This window comes from Gracilinanus agilis, chromosome 2, assembly GCF_016433145.1.
Source record: "Gracilinanus agilis isolate LMUSP501 chromosome 2, AgileGrace, whole genome shotgun sequence".
NCBI classification, from domain to species: domain Eukaryota; kingdom Metazoa; phylum Chordata; class Mammalia; order Didelphimorphia; family Didelphidae; genus Gracilinanus; species Gracilinanus agilis.
The window spans coordinates 558,487,161-558,500,487 of record NC_058131.1 but is presented as its reverse complement, the minus strand read 5'-3'; the positions used below and the strand labels follow the sequence as shown (position 1 = coordinate 558,500,487).

At 36.5% G+C, this 13,327-nt stretch overlaps 1 protein-coding gene across 1 annotated transcript; it reads right to left on the bottom strand.

The window, feature by feature from the left end:
• Positions 1-5,826: 5,826 nt before the first annotated feature.
• Positions 5,827-13,288, bottom strand: C2H15orf65 (chromosome 2 C15orf65 homolog). Its single transcript, XM_044662373.1, has 2 exons — positions 13,118-13,288; positions 5,827-6,397 (listed from the first exon to the last, which is right to left on the bottom strand). The coding sequence occupies exons 1-2, from the start codon at positions 13,118-13,120 to the stop codon at positions 6,041-6,043; spliced, it is 360 nt and encodes a 119-aa protein (XP_044518308.1). The 5' UTR covers positions 13,121-13,288; the 3' UTR covers positions 5,827-6,040.
• Positions 13,289-13,327: the final 39 nt, after the last annotated feature.

Here is a 13,327-nt window from a genome sequence, read left to right as displayed (position 1 = left end):
GGCCTGGCTCTCAGTCCACTGAGCTACCCCAAAAAAGCCAGTCTTGTTTCCCAGAAGTTACGAATAGTAAAGGGTCCAAGTTGGAGAACAGTAGTTTCCAGCTTGAGTCTGAGGCAGCCCAGCATTGGAGGTATGCCCACCAATAAAAAGGGTGGAACCAAGAAACGAGTGATGGGAATTTTTTTAAAGGTTGAAATACCTGTGGTATCAAGAGAAAGATCCTTAATAAAAGTTCAGAGCACAAGTAGTTAAATCAACAGAGATAATAAACCAAAAGGCTAAGTATTAAATTCTCAAAGAGAATGCAAAGCTTGTCAATAAGTAGCATAAAAGAAATGAAAGTGAACCAATGCTTAATGAATTACAGAATACTGTAGATTCCCAAGAAAGCAGAGAATAACAAGAAAGTCAAGAATGGTTATTAAAAAAAAAAGAGGGGGCAGCTGGGTAGCTCAGTGGATTGAGAGCCAGGCCTAGAGACGGGAGGTCCTAGGTTCAAATCTGGCCTCAGACACTTCCCAGCTGTGTGACCCTGGGCAAGTCACTTGACCCCCATTGCCTACCCTTACCACTCTTCTGCCTTGGAGCCAATACACAGTATTGACTCCAAGACGGAAGGTAAGGGTTAAAAAAAAAAAAAAAAAAAAAAAAAAAAATCCAAAAAGAAAAATTAAGAATTTAGGTAATACCTTTGAACTTTCAATGTAGAATTTTTGAGTTACTTGGCAGTTTACAAAAAATTGCATCTATGATAGAGTATCTCAAAAGAAATAAAGATTAACAGATTTAGAACACAAAAATATGGAAGTGGAGAAAAAACTAGCAAAATAGAAGCAGAAATCAACATGTAAATTTCATTCAGGCAGAAATTGTTAATCTCCAAGACAATGCAAAGAATAGCTTATGATCATAGACCTCTCAGAAGAATATGAAAAAATAAAACCCCTGAATATCATAGTGCAGGAACTGCCCAGAATCCTAAATATAAACACTAAAGCCCTCTTCAAAAGAATTTACAGATTGCCCTGAGGGAAAACAATATACCTTGGGCTTCAGGAGCCTCATAACATCCCCAGCTAATGAAATATTCCATAATTGTATTCCATGAGTATTTGAAGATATTTTGGTAAGAAGCTACTTTAACTTTCATGAAACCTTTATGAACTTCAACTTCTTATCTAGTGCCTTTTCAAATAAGACCTGTATTATTGCTGTCACAAATACCACTTGGTGTTAACTCATCAAGTAAACATAGTTATATTTATAGAATTCTGATGTTGTGAGAAAGTAGATTTAAATGTTTAGTGGCTTGGAAAAGAATTGTGGTTCACTTGTTTGAAGTAGTTGATAAGACAGAGATGAGAAATCCATTTCATTGATGATATGGAAAACATCTAATTAATGTCGAGAACTTCTAAATGTCTAATTTCAAGGGAAGATAATCCTTTTGTGGCAGGCCTGTGAATTTTTAAAAGCATCAATTGAATGTCACTAGTTTCCAAATTATGAATTGATATCCTAAACCTAATCATTGTTTTTCTGGTCTAGATCCTGTGATTTCATTTGTCCACAGAAAACCTATGTAGAAACTCCTTCCCCCCATTTAGGCTGACAATTCATCTATAACTTATAGTATTAGAAAGTTGCTTGAAGCACTGAGAAGTTGTATCTGCCATTGGTCACATAGCCAGTATATGTCAGGGGCAGGCTTTGAACCTGGTTATCTTAGTTCCACAGTCAGCCCAACTATATGCTTTGTCATGTAGCCCTTCAATCTATGGAGTTTAGTTTTCTAAAGTGAGGGTATTACTTTTATATAAAGGCAAATATTTTAGATCTTTACTCACCAAAGTGAGGATATGCTCTCATTAGAGAGTAGTCTCTGAAAGCACTCACCAAATCACTGGAAAAAAAACAACAAAAAACCCCCTAGGTAATGAGGTGTTAAACTTACTGTAATAAGTCAATTCTCCATCTCCTTTGAGGTGCAAATTAGTCTCTTGAGTAAATCAAAAAGGGAACCAGGAACAACAACGATATAGGATTAAGAATAAAAACTATGCCTCAGAATGACTTTTAAAAGTGAATCTTCTGACCAATTCAAAGCAAGAGACAGATTCAAAAAGGAAGCCAACTCCAGGAGGGAGGATCAGAAGCATAAAGCTGGAGAAAGAAAAACTTTAGGAAGTTATATGGCAAGTTGTAAGATGCTACAAGGAACTGAGAAAGTAGAAACATCAAGCAGAGACAGTTTCTACAAAGATCACTCTGGTGGGACACTGCTTGGGCCAATTTTTAGCATGAAGGTGTCTCGGGACAGAAGCTGTGTTGTGGAAATTGCTTCTCAGTCCTCCATCTACTGATACAAAACCTTGTATCCCCTTTTGAGGTCTGTAACAGGACTCGAAAGCCTATTTTTGAAGAGGAAGAGAGAAGAGTGGGATAGAATATTTACCTTTGTTTTTGTTTTAAATGTTTACTGTTGTTTTATTTTGTTTTTTAATAACAGCAACCATTGGCAATTGCTAGTTGAGATTTATTAGGAATACAGTTTGGAAAAAGCTACTATGGTGGGAAGGAAATCAGAAGAGAGATTTAACACTAAAGTCTTTTACCAGAAGCCTGTCTCTGGCAGGAGTCTTGAAGCTGACAAAATGACAAAAGAGAATCATGTTATCTTTGGAAACCCCAGAGTTAAGCAGTGTTTAGGAAAACTCCTCTGGCCAATGCTCTAACATTTAAATGCAGTCTTAAGTAAAATACCCAAGCTAAATTAGCATTCTAATAATAATATCTAAATATTATATTAATCCCATCCTTCTCATCCTCATTGAAATTTTGAGACTATGAGAAAATGATGTTCTTTTAAAAAAACATGCTTCTTGGAGCAGCTAGGTAGCACAGTAGATAAAGCACCAGACCTGGAATTAAAAGGACCTAGGTTCGAATCTAGCCTTAGATACTTCCTAGCTGTGTGATCCTGGGCAAGCCACTCAGCTCTTGATACTCTTCTGTCTTAAAATTAATACTAAGATAGAATTTTAAGGGTTTAATAAATATGTTTAAAAAATCCTTCTGTGAAGACAATTTTCTTGTAGAACTTAATTGGATGTTAAATTATTAAACCGTTATGTAAGCCTTGTTTCTGATTGAAATAAATATGTTTTAGTAAAAACAATAAGGAGGGAGAGTTCTGACCTATTTCATCAAGACATTCCTCAGAGGTTCAAATCTGGCCTCAGACACTTCCTAGCTGTGTGACCCTGGGCAAGTCACTTAACCCCCTTTGCCTAGCCCTTATCGCTCTTCTGCCTTGGAACCAATACTCTGTAGAGTATTGATTCCAAGATGGAAGATAAGGGTTTAAAAAAAAAAATTGGGACCTCTGAGGAATGTCATATATATATGACATTCCTCAGAGGTCCCAATTTCTCTTTCAAATGTTCATCTCTTTGTTCCTCGCCCTCAGGCTTCCACCTTCCTACTGTCTCCCAAAAAGTAACAACCAAAGAAAGGAAGAAAATAAGCATTTATTAATCACCTGCTATGAGCAAGTGCTTTACAAATATAATTCCATTTGAGCCTCACAACCACTGTGGGAAATTAGTTCTATTATTAACCCTTTTTTTTATAATTGAGGAAACTGAGGCAAACATTAGTTAAGTGACTTGCCTAGGATCACACAACTAGTAAGCATGTGAGGCCATATTTGAACTCAGATTTTCCTGACTTCAGGCCCAGTACCTTATCCTCTATGGAACCTGTCTCTTGGAACAGAATGATTGAAAATGCCATATTGTTTCAAATCGCATGAACTATGCATCCTATACAATATTCTGACAATGGTACAGAGGCTAAGGAGGCTGGGAAGTGTGACATGATCTGCTCATATCTACCTCTATTCTGGTACTTTGTGGGAGGAGATAGTTGCTCACCAAATTATCAGTGTCAAAATGCTGGAGCTGTTCCCATTAATTTATCTCATAGTAGATTCTACCTTTAGGGGTAATGAAACCCATAAATTAACTTCTTGAATAATACAATAACTATACAAGAAAGTAAATTAGCTACTTTATTCTCTAGTAAAGCATTTATTTTTATTTGTTTAAAAACTAGCCCTCAAGGGTTAAAGCTTTCTGAGTATTGTGATGATTAAAAATTCTGAGAACCAGGTTCTAGGTAAGAAAGTTTATTGATCAGGCTAGCAATAACCAATAAATTAATTGGTAATAACTTAAACCAATAAATGAAATCAATAAATTAACTGATCAAAGCCGGACTTTTGGCTTAAGTCATTAAATATAATTTCGGAAGCTCATTATAAAGCCTTCCCCTAGTACTTCTAATTGGTGAATACCTAATGAGGAATAATTTAACAGTCTCTCCCCGATTCTTTCATGGGGGAGTGGGAAATTATGGCTGCTTATAAGATTCTACTGGCTCCTGGTGATCTAGATGGGAAGATTGAGTTGGGTCTTAGTTAAGTTTTGACCTCCATAGCTCATTTCAGTGGGGAACCCAATGATGCTGTCCTGCTGCCCACAGATATACTTGGCTTATAACTGTTTACCAAAGAAGATGGAGTTTATAATCTCACTTTTCACTAATTCAGAAGTTGTTTTGGGGGAGGGGAGCATTCCTTAGATTGTTAGGAACAAAGGATCAAGGAGACATTTGAAAAACACTGAGCCTGAACTACAAAATTATACAAAGAATTTAGAAATAGAAATATTAGAACTAAATTTTCTCAGTATTCTCCGTGAAGATGAATATAAATTTGTTTTTCCTGTATTGCCAATAAAGAGGAAATAATATATAGGCTTTGATTATATGCTTGTTAGGCTTCATCTTTACAGGCAAAGTGTCTATTTTTTTTTGTCTGTCTTTACAATGAAGATCTTTTGGACATTTTAGTTGCCCTTCTCTGCCATGGTTCATATTCTGGCTTTGTTACTTTTTACATTGCCTCGGATAACCTCCTTATACCATCCTTTTCTTCCTGTGCCAGATGATAGCATTTCTTCTACCTACCTCACAAAATTACAAGTGTAAAATGAAAATATTTTGAAAACACTATTATACAGGGGATTGGCATTTGTATAGCTTCAAGCAATTATCTTAGAAATGAGACTTACCAATTACTCTGTGAGATCTTTAAGAATGGAAGTCACAGTGGCAGTCTAAGGTTGTTTTTGTATATAGTGCAGTGACTGTAATAACAGGTTACAGATTTCAGCCAGACACTTCATGGATACTCTTTGGCATGGTGAGTTATATATAACTAGACTGTCAAATTCTGATAGTTTGCTCTCATTTTTCTACTTGCAACTATTTTATTTTTGACTTATAGGTTTGTCCTGAAAATGCTTTAACTTTAAAATTTTTCTGATAGCAGTTTATCTTTTTAGTACCTTCTCCACCTTGAATTTCTTGGTCATTGAAAAGCCTATTATTTTTAATTGTAATAACATTTTCCAGTCTACCCAGAAAAGAGGGAAATGGTTCATCAGTTACCACTTATTGAGGATTCTATAGAATTGATATGTGTTAATATGAAGTTAATTCTTTAGGTATTAAACACAGCATAACATAAGTATTTTTAGAACCATAAGTTTTTGTACATGTAATACCTTACACAATTTTTAATTTGCTATTTTGTCTTTTGTTTGTAGAGATTAAAAATCTGAAAATGAACAGGATAAAATTCTTCCTTTACTTCATTATTTTCCTCGAGTCACTTATATGTAGAAGGATGTTTTGCAAACAAATGAGAGAAAATATTGAAGCTCTTTTGAAGAATGTAAATGACTTAAAGATATATCCAGTCTCATTTCTTTTATTTTATTTGTTTACTTTATCTTTAAGAGGTAATTGCTTCTTACAAATTTCCATAGGGGTAGTATGGGAAACAAAGATCTGTCATTTGGGTAAGAAGACCTGGCATATTATATTCGTTTAAAGTATCTTCAACCTTGTTACATGAACGACTTTTAGCCCTAATTTAAAATGCACATTTTCCCAAAACTTAAATATTCTATTTTCATAGGGTGTGCTGAAAATTTGGAAAGTCAATGACTCTGCCACTGTCCAGGGCAGTGTTCAGATAATGATTCTGAAACATTCCAGTTAGTCTAAGGTGACTTGTAAATGTGCCATTCTTTGGAAAATAGCTGCAGGGAAGAAATGGTGCTGCAGGTGTTATTTCACCATAGTTTTCTGAAGTTGTTTTATACATGATCATATGAGGTTTTGACAATGTATTAGATGTCTGGAGGGCAGATGGATCCAACATACAGGAAAATACAGGATTGCCTGGATTTACACAGGGAGGATGGTCTATAGGTTTTGGTTGTTTCATTGGAGGCAATTTCTTCTTAATGGGAGTAATTTTCTTTTCCTAAAAGAGAAATATATTATTCTCAGAAAGTTTGATTAACAAAGCCCAACTCACTAAGTTTTAAGTGTCTACCATATATGAGGCATTTTGATAGATTCTGGGGATGCAAAAATGCAGTAGTTCCTGCCTTCAAAGAGCTTACATCTTACTTAATGTAACATGAATATATAAACATAGGGTAGGATAGGGAAAGAAGCGGGAGAATGTGATTTTTGGAATATTTGAGGGAGTAGATATCGTAGAGAGACTAAGAGTGTGTGTATGAGTGTATGTGTGTGGGGAACATTAAGAAAAACTACATAATGCAGGGATCACCTAAGCTGAAACTAAAAGGAAGCTAAGGATTCAGAAGGTGGAGGTGAAAGTGCATTTTTAGAGTTGGAACAGTTTGTATTATATGAACATAAACTAAATTCAGAAAAGAGCTAGTAATCTGTTTGGAATACAGGGGAAATACATGATGGGGACTAATATGAAATAGGTTGCCTGAAACCTGATTGAAGAGGATTTTAAATATCAGTCTTAAAAAAAATTTTTTTTTTTCTCAGAAGCAGTAGGGATCCACTGATGGTTTTATAGCAAGAAAGTAAATAGCTTTTTCAGACTTGTGAATTAGGAAGACTGATTTAACACCTGTGTGAAGTGGGGTTAGCTAAGATGGAAGAGACCGAGGGCAGATAGCACAATTTAAAGACCTGTAGTACTCCAGGTGAGAGCTAATGAGGTGCAGAACTATGTGAGATAGGCATGTGAGTGAAGAGAACAGGTTATTCTAGAGATATCAAGGGAGTAACAGGATGTGGCAACTGACTAAATGCATTTAAAAATTTTATTTTTGTTCATGAAAATCTATTACCTCTCTCTTCCACACCCCACACTGGAAAACTATAAACCTTGTGACAAATATAATCAAGCAAATGGACTTCCTGCATTGGCTATTTCTATCTACTGGGGCGGGGATGCAGGGTGTATACATAAATATGTGTGTATCTTCATAATCATCCTGCACTCTGAATCTGTTTTCTTTGTTAGAAGGTGGGATGAGTGTTTCCATCATGGTCCTTTGGTCACTGATTAGAATTCTTAAGGCTTTCAAAGTTAATTGTTTTTTCTAGTACTGTTGTTATTATACAAGTTATTCTCCTTATGTTGTAGTCACATGAGGGCAGAAAAGGGAATGGATGCAAGTGAGGTTGTAAAGGATGAAATGGGAAAATTTGGTAATAGACTGAAGGCATAAGTGAATGACAGCAAGTATACTGCAGGCTAGGTAGTACAATGGAATGAGCAGTAGGACTGAGGTCAGGAAGATCTGACTTCAAATCCAGCCTTAGATACTAGCTGTGTGACGCTGGGCAAGTCACTTAACCCATTTGCCCTAGTTCCTCGCTTGTAAAATGGGGACCCACTGGAGAAGGAAATGGCAAACTACTCTAGTATCTTTGCCAAGAAAACCACATAGACTTTATCCATGGTTCAAGTAGAGTAGAACACAGCTAACAACAACAACAAATGAACCTTGTTGACTAGTGGTACTTGACAGAAATGAGATTTTCAGAAAAGGCAGATTTTGGGGAAAAGAAAATGAGTTCTGTTTTAGACAGGTTGAGTTTGAGATGTCTATGGAATACTCTATGAAATATTCAATAGGCAGTGGAATCGGAGCCCGGAAAAGAGACTAGGGGAGTATGCATACAGCTGGGAGTCCCCTGTTACAAAGAGATAAGTGAATCCATGGGAGTTGATGAAGTCACAGAGTGAGAAAATGTAGAGAGAAGAGAAGAATCCAGGACAAAGTCTAGCTGTATACTAAAGGTATCAAACATATAGTCTGTAGGTACTCCAAAGAGGGCCTGTATCAGATAAAAATGTAATTAGGAAATATTTAGCAAAATAAATGAAAATACAATTAAACAAAAATGATGCTAATTTGTGGTTTTCTAAATCAATATGTAACTCACAGCAATCTTGACTTAAGGATGATGATCTTACAAAGGAAACTAAGAAGTGTTTAAAATGGTAAAAAGAACCAAGAAAGAAGTTCAATGAAAACTCAGAAAAGAGAGTATATATGAGATGATGGGAGTTAATAATGTTGAAATCAGCAGAGAGATGAGAATTGGTACATAAGGTTGTTAACTTTAGAGAGCAACTTCTTTTGAGTGGCAAAATGGTTGCAAAAGTTTGAGTGACACTGAAGAAGACAGTGAAGAGTGAAGGCAGTGATTTTCAAGAAATTTGGCTAGAGAAGAGAAAGGAAATATGAGATGATAGTTTGAGATTTACTGAGGATTTTAAAGACTAGGGAGATGTGGGCATGGGGGAGAGGGAAAGAGTGAGTGTTGGTCATTATGAAGGCAATTGGCTGGGAGTAAGAGTTCATACAAAAGGGTTGACCTTGGTGAGAAGGGCCACTACTTCATTAGAGACTGAAGTAAAAGAGGGGAGAATGGGGGATAATATGGAGGAGTTTTGAGAAGTAGAAAGAGGGAGAAGAAATTTATGTCAGATGGTAAGAATACTGTAGGGCTTCAATGGCTGAAAAACAAAAGGTCAAAGATGCTATACTAGATCAAGGGTGATGGTCTGATGGGGAAAAGCAAAAGAAAGAAGAACACGAGTTTTCAGTGAGGATATTTCTCAGAATCTTGTCAACAAGTATAATCCAAGACTCAAACATTTTACTGAAAGTATTTGTGTGTGTGTGTGTGTGTGTGTGTGTGTGTGTGTATACACACACACACACACACACACAATTTCCCTAAGAAAGCTAAAAAAAAAAAAAAAAGATTAGTGTAGGATGACCTATTCTTGAAGCCATACTGGCTTTGCAAAATTTTTTTTCCTCTTTTGACATTCACTCATGATCCTTTTAGAATATCGTAAAATTTTGCTAGGAGTTCAGGGCAAATTTATTGATCTATAGTATGAAGATTCTGTTCTTTTTACTTCTTAAAAAGAAATAGGACATTTGCCATTCCCCAAACCTGTTTTCCATGAATTTGCTAAAACAACTGGCAGTGGTTCAGTTCATATTCACTGGTTTCTTTCAAAACTGTGGAATGGGGGCAGCTGGGTGGCTTAGTGGATTGAGAGTCAGGCCTAGAGATGGGAGGTCCTGGGTTCAAATATGGCCTCAGACACTTTCTAGCTGTGTGACTCTGGGCAAGTCAATTATTATCATTGCCTAGCCCTTACTGCTCTTCTGCCTTGGAACCAATACTCAGTATTGATTCTAAGACAGAAGGTAAAGGTTTAAAAAAACAAACAAAAAACAACTGTGGAATGGAATATCGTTCATCCAGGCCTTGTAAACTGAACTTATCAAAGGCAGCTATCTGTTCTTTCATTACCTCTTGTGAAGGGTTTAACCTCCCCATTAGCTATTTTGGTTCTAATTGTTCTAGTCTAAAAATCACCCTTCTTAGCAGAGAGAATAGAAGAGTTGAGAGCTCTTTTGTTATTATTGCTCTATCCCTCTTGACCAATGGTCTTATTCTTTCTTTGATTTTGCCCTTTTCTCTCATTTTTGTCATCTTTAGGATTTGTCAGCTTTAGTTCATTGTTGAGCACTAGCATTCATAACACTCTTCTTAAAGAATAGAACTTTGCTTTGTATTCACCCACTATCATATGCTCTTTCCTTTTCTCTTTTGTATATGTCATGAATTCTTTAGAAAACTCTTTTATCTGAAATTTCTTTCCCCATTTTAGAAGTTTATTCTTTATACTTTCCTATCCTTCCTAGGATGATTTACACCTCAGAATCTTCCAAAATATTATATTGCTTTCTTCCCTAAACCTTTTGAAATTTATCATAAATTCTAAGTTGGAAAGTTGTATCCTCCCAAGGTTGCTCTCATTTTTGCTTGAAGAACCAGCTCTTCCTTGGTGGTAAAAATCAGGTGCAGAATTGCTGGTACATCTTCCTTTTCCACTTTGCTGGTACATCTACCTTTTGAAAGATGAAATTATTAAGATGAGTGAAGAATTTATTAACTACACTGCTTTTGACAGAGAAAGTTGAAGCAGGTATTTGGATAACTGCAGTCCTTCATTACTACTGTGTATATCATGTCTTCATGCTAGGTTTGTGATCTTTTTTTAAAGATAAAAATTTTATTTCTTGCTTCTATGAAGGTGTGTTGTAGTATACACCTAAGATGTAGTATACACCTAAGACAGTGATGATGGACCTTTTGGAGACCAAGTGCCCAAACTAAAACCCTCGTGCCATATGTGAGCCTTACCCCAGACAGTGAAGGGAGGAAACAGTCCCATTGGATTGCTGGGCAGATGGGTGGGTGATGGGAGAAATGTTCTCAGGTGCATGTGGAGAGAGGGAAGAGAGCAGCCCCTTCTAGCACATGTGCCTTAGGTTTGCCAACATGGACCTAGGGTATTAATGCAATTTCTCCTTTATTATCCCTTTTTTTTTCTATCATACTTCCATACTTGGGTTCCTGGACTTTCTCATATGAATATATTTTCTAAATTTACATTGCTACCATCCACTCTTTGTTCCATCCCACTAAGTTTCAGGTTAAATGAAGTTCAGTCTGTCTTCTTGAGTTAGGCTCCAAAGAGTCTAACTCATTTTGCTTGTAAAGATTTTCTGTGACATATACCTTGGTAGATAGATTATTTTTTTCTTCTTCCTCCTTTTTTCCATTTAAATCTTTTTTAAATTAGATTTGCAAGCTTCTAGGCAAATTCATTTTTTACCAGTTCTCATTAGATATGTCATTTCTATCTTTTAAGATAAAAAAAGTATTTATTAAGTGTCTACCATGCACTAGGCACTTTGCTAAGCACTTTACAAATACCTCATTTGATCCTCAGTCTCTGAAGTCTTGTTTGAAATAGTGAAAATCTGCAACAAGGATGTGCAGCTTAGATAGTATGATTGAGAGTCCTACATATAATAATACAGCTATAGCAATTGTCTGGCTGATAGGACCAAATCATATTCCATTCCAATGAATACTGAAGACGTTAAACAGATGAAATTAGCAGTATTAGGTTCTTAGCAGATCCTTAGTACAATCCAAAAGGTATGGAGGTTATAGTCCCATATTTACTCTGAAGGAAGCAAACAAACCAGGACCCAAAATAGCAAGAGGCATGACCCACCTCACAAATGCTTCACTAGATTCTAACTCTTTCACAAAGTGAGACTTCTGATTTTTCTCTAGACCATTTTGAGTTAGCTTCCTATTTAATCTTCCTGAATAGCTGGTACCACTAAACTTATCAGACAGGTTCTGGGCAGCAGAATTTTCCCCATCTGAGAATTGTGCCATTCCCCAAGTTGCCTAATTTTTCACTTGGTGACAGTTATCAGTTACTACCTTGTCCTGGATATATAACATATAAAGATGTAAGTCTGGTGGTTACAAAATTATATTCACCCTACATTTTTATAGCATTTGTACCTATAAAATTGTAAAATGCATACACGGTAGAACTTAATACTTATTGTACTGAAACTTTTACCTTTGTATCTGGAGGGCCAGCTCACTGTTGGTGCTTAGTAAACTTGTTTGATTAATTGTACTTACAACTTCTGCTTTAGGTGAGGAAGCACTCAGATCATTCAAAACAGGAAGCTTCAATAAAATTTAGACTAAAGAATTATTTGGCAGGTTTTTTTTTTTCATTATTAACTCAGTACAGAAGTAGTGAACATATTTGCCTTTTAAGGCCTATTTAGGCCTTGGTTTTTAAAGTTACAATTTAATTAGTGGTAATTTCTACTTTATCATAACATTTTTATGTAGTATCAGAAAAGAATAGTGGTATTAATAGAATGTTAGAATTGGAAGGGGACATGGAAATCATCCGGTTCTATTCCTTTTATTAACAGATGGGGAAACTAGGACTCATTGAGCTGAAGTAACTTGGGTAAACAGATAAGGAAAGGGGTTTTCTTACAATGGGTTCAGTCCTCTTTTTCACTATACCTGTATTTCACTTTAGTAGCTGCTGTCCCTTACTAAAGAGGACAATTTATTTTTTACAACCTTAACTTTTGTCTTAGAATCTATACTAATATCAGTTCCAAGGCTGAAGAGGGATAGGGGCTCGGCAATTGGGGTTAAGTGACTTGCCCAGGGTCACACAGCTAGGAAGTGTCTGAGGTCACATTTGAACCCAGGACTTCCCCCTCTCCAGGCCTGGCTCTCTATCCACTGAGCCATCTGGCTGCCCCGGCAATGATAACAATTTAAATTCTATTTTAAATATTATAACTTTTGGAACTACCCTGAAAGTGAGTATGTTTTGAAATTTACCAAGTCAATTTAAGGTGCAGTTACATCTCAATATAACAACTTAATTTCCATCGTATTTCATCTTTTCTTTGTCTTGGCTCTAAAAAGGGGGCCATCCAAGCACTTTGTTAACCTTCTACTCCATTGCCACTTAGTTCAGATAAGCGACAAAATTTATTTTTCCCTGTGCATTGTTTTCACGCTGTTCTTGGGGTGGCTCTCTCCAACAACACAATTTGGTCTTTTATATATGGCAAATTCCTTCCTCCTCCCGCAGTCTTCCAAATCACCAAAATAGTAAGAGAATTTAAACTTGATTGTCCCCCTCCCCGATAGTTCTTAAGTATCATCAACCTTTGGAAATACTTTCCCACCAACTCTCCATCACTCATTCCCTCCCATCTGCCCCGTCCAGTATTCCTCAGTCATTTCTGGAGGCAAGTCTCACCATTTTCTTCAGTCTTTTCAGCAAAAGCAGTTTCCGCTACATTAAATCAAGCCAGTTGTGGGCGGGTGGGGAGGCGGCCAGGAGAGTCCCACCCGTTACAGTTCTAGATGCCCAGCCACTCCCTCAGGAAGCAGAATAGAGCGGAAGAGCTAAGCCAAACTGGGTCCCGCCCTCGAGATCAATCAGTGTAAAGTAATCAACGCGGGGGAA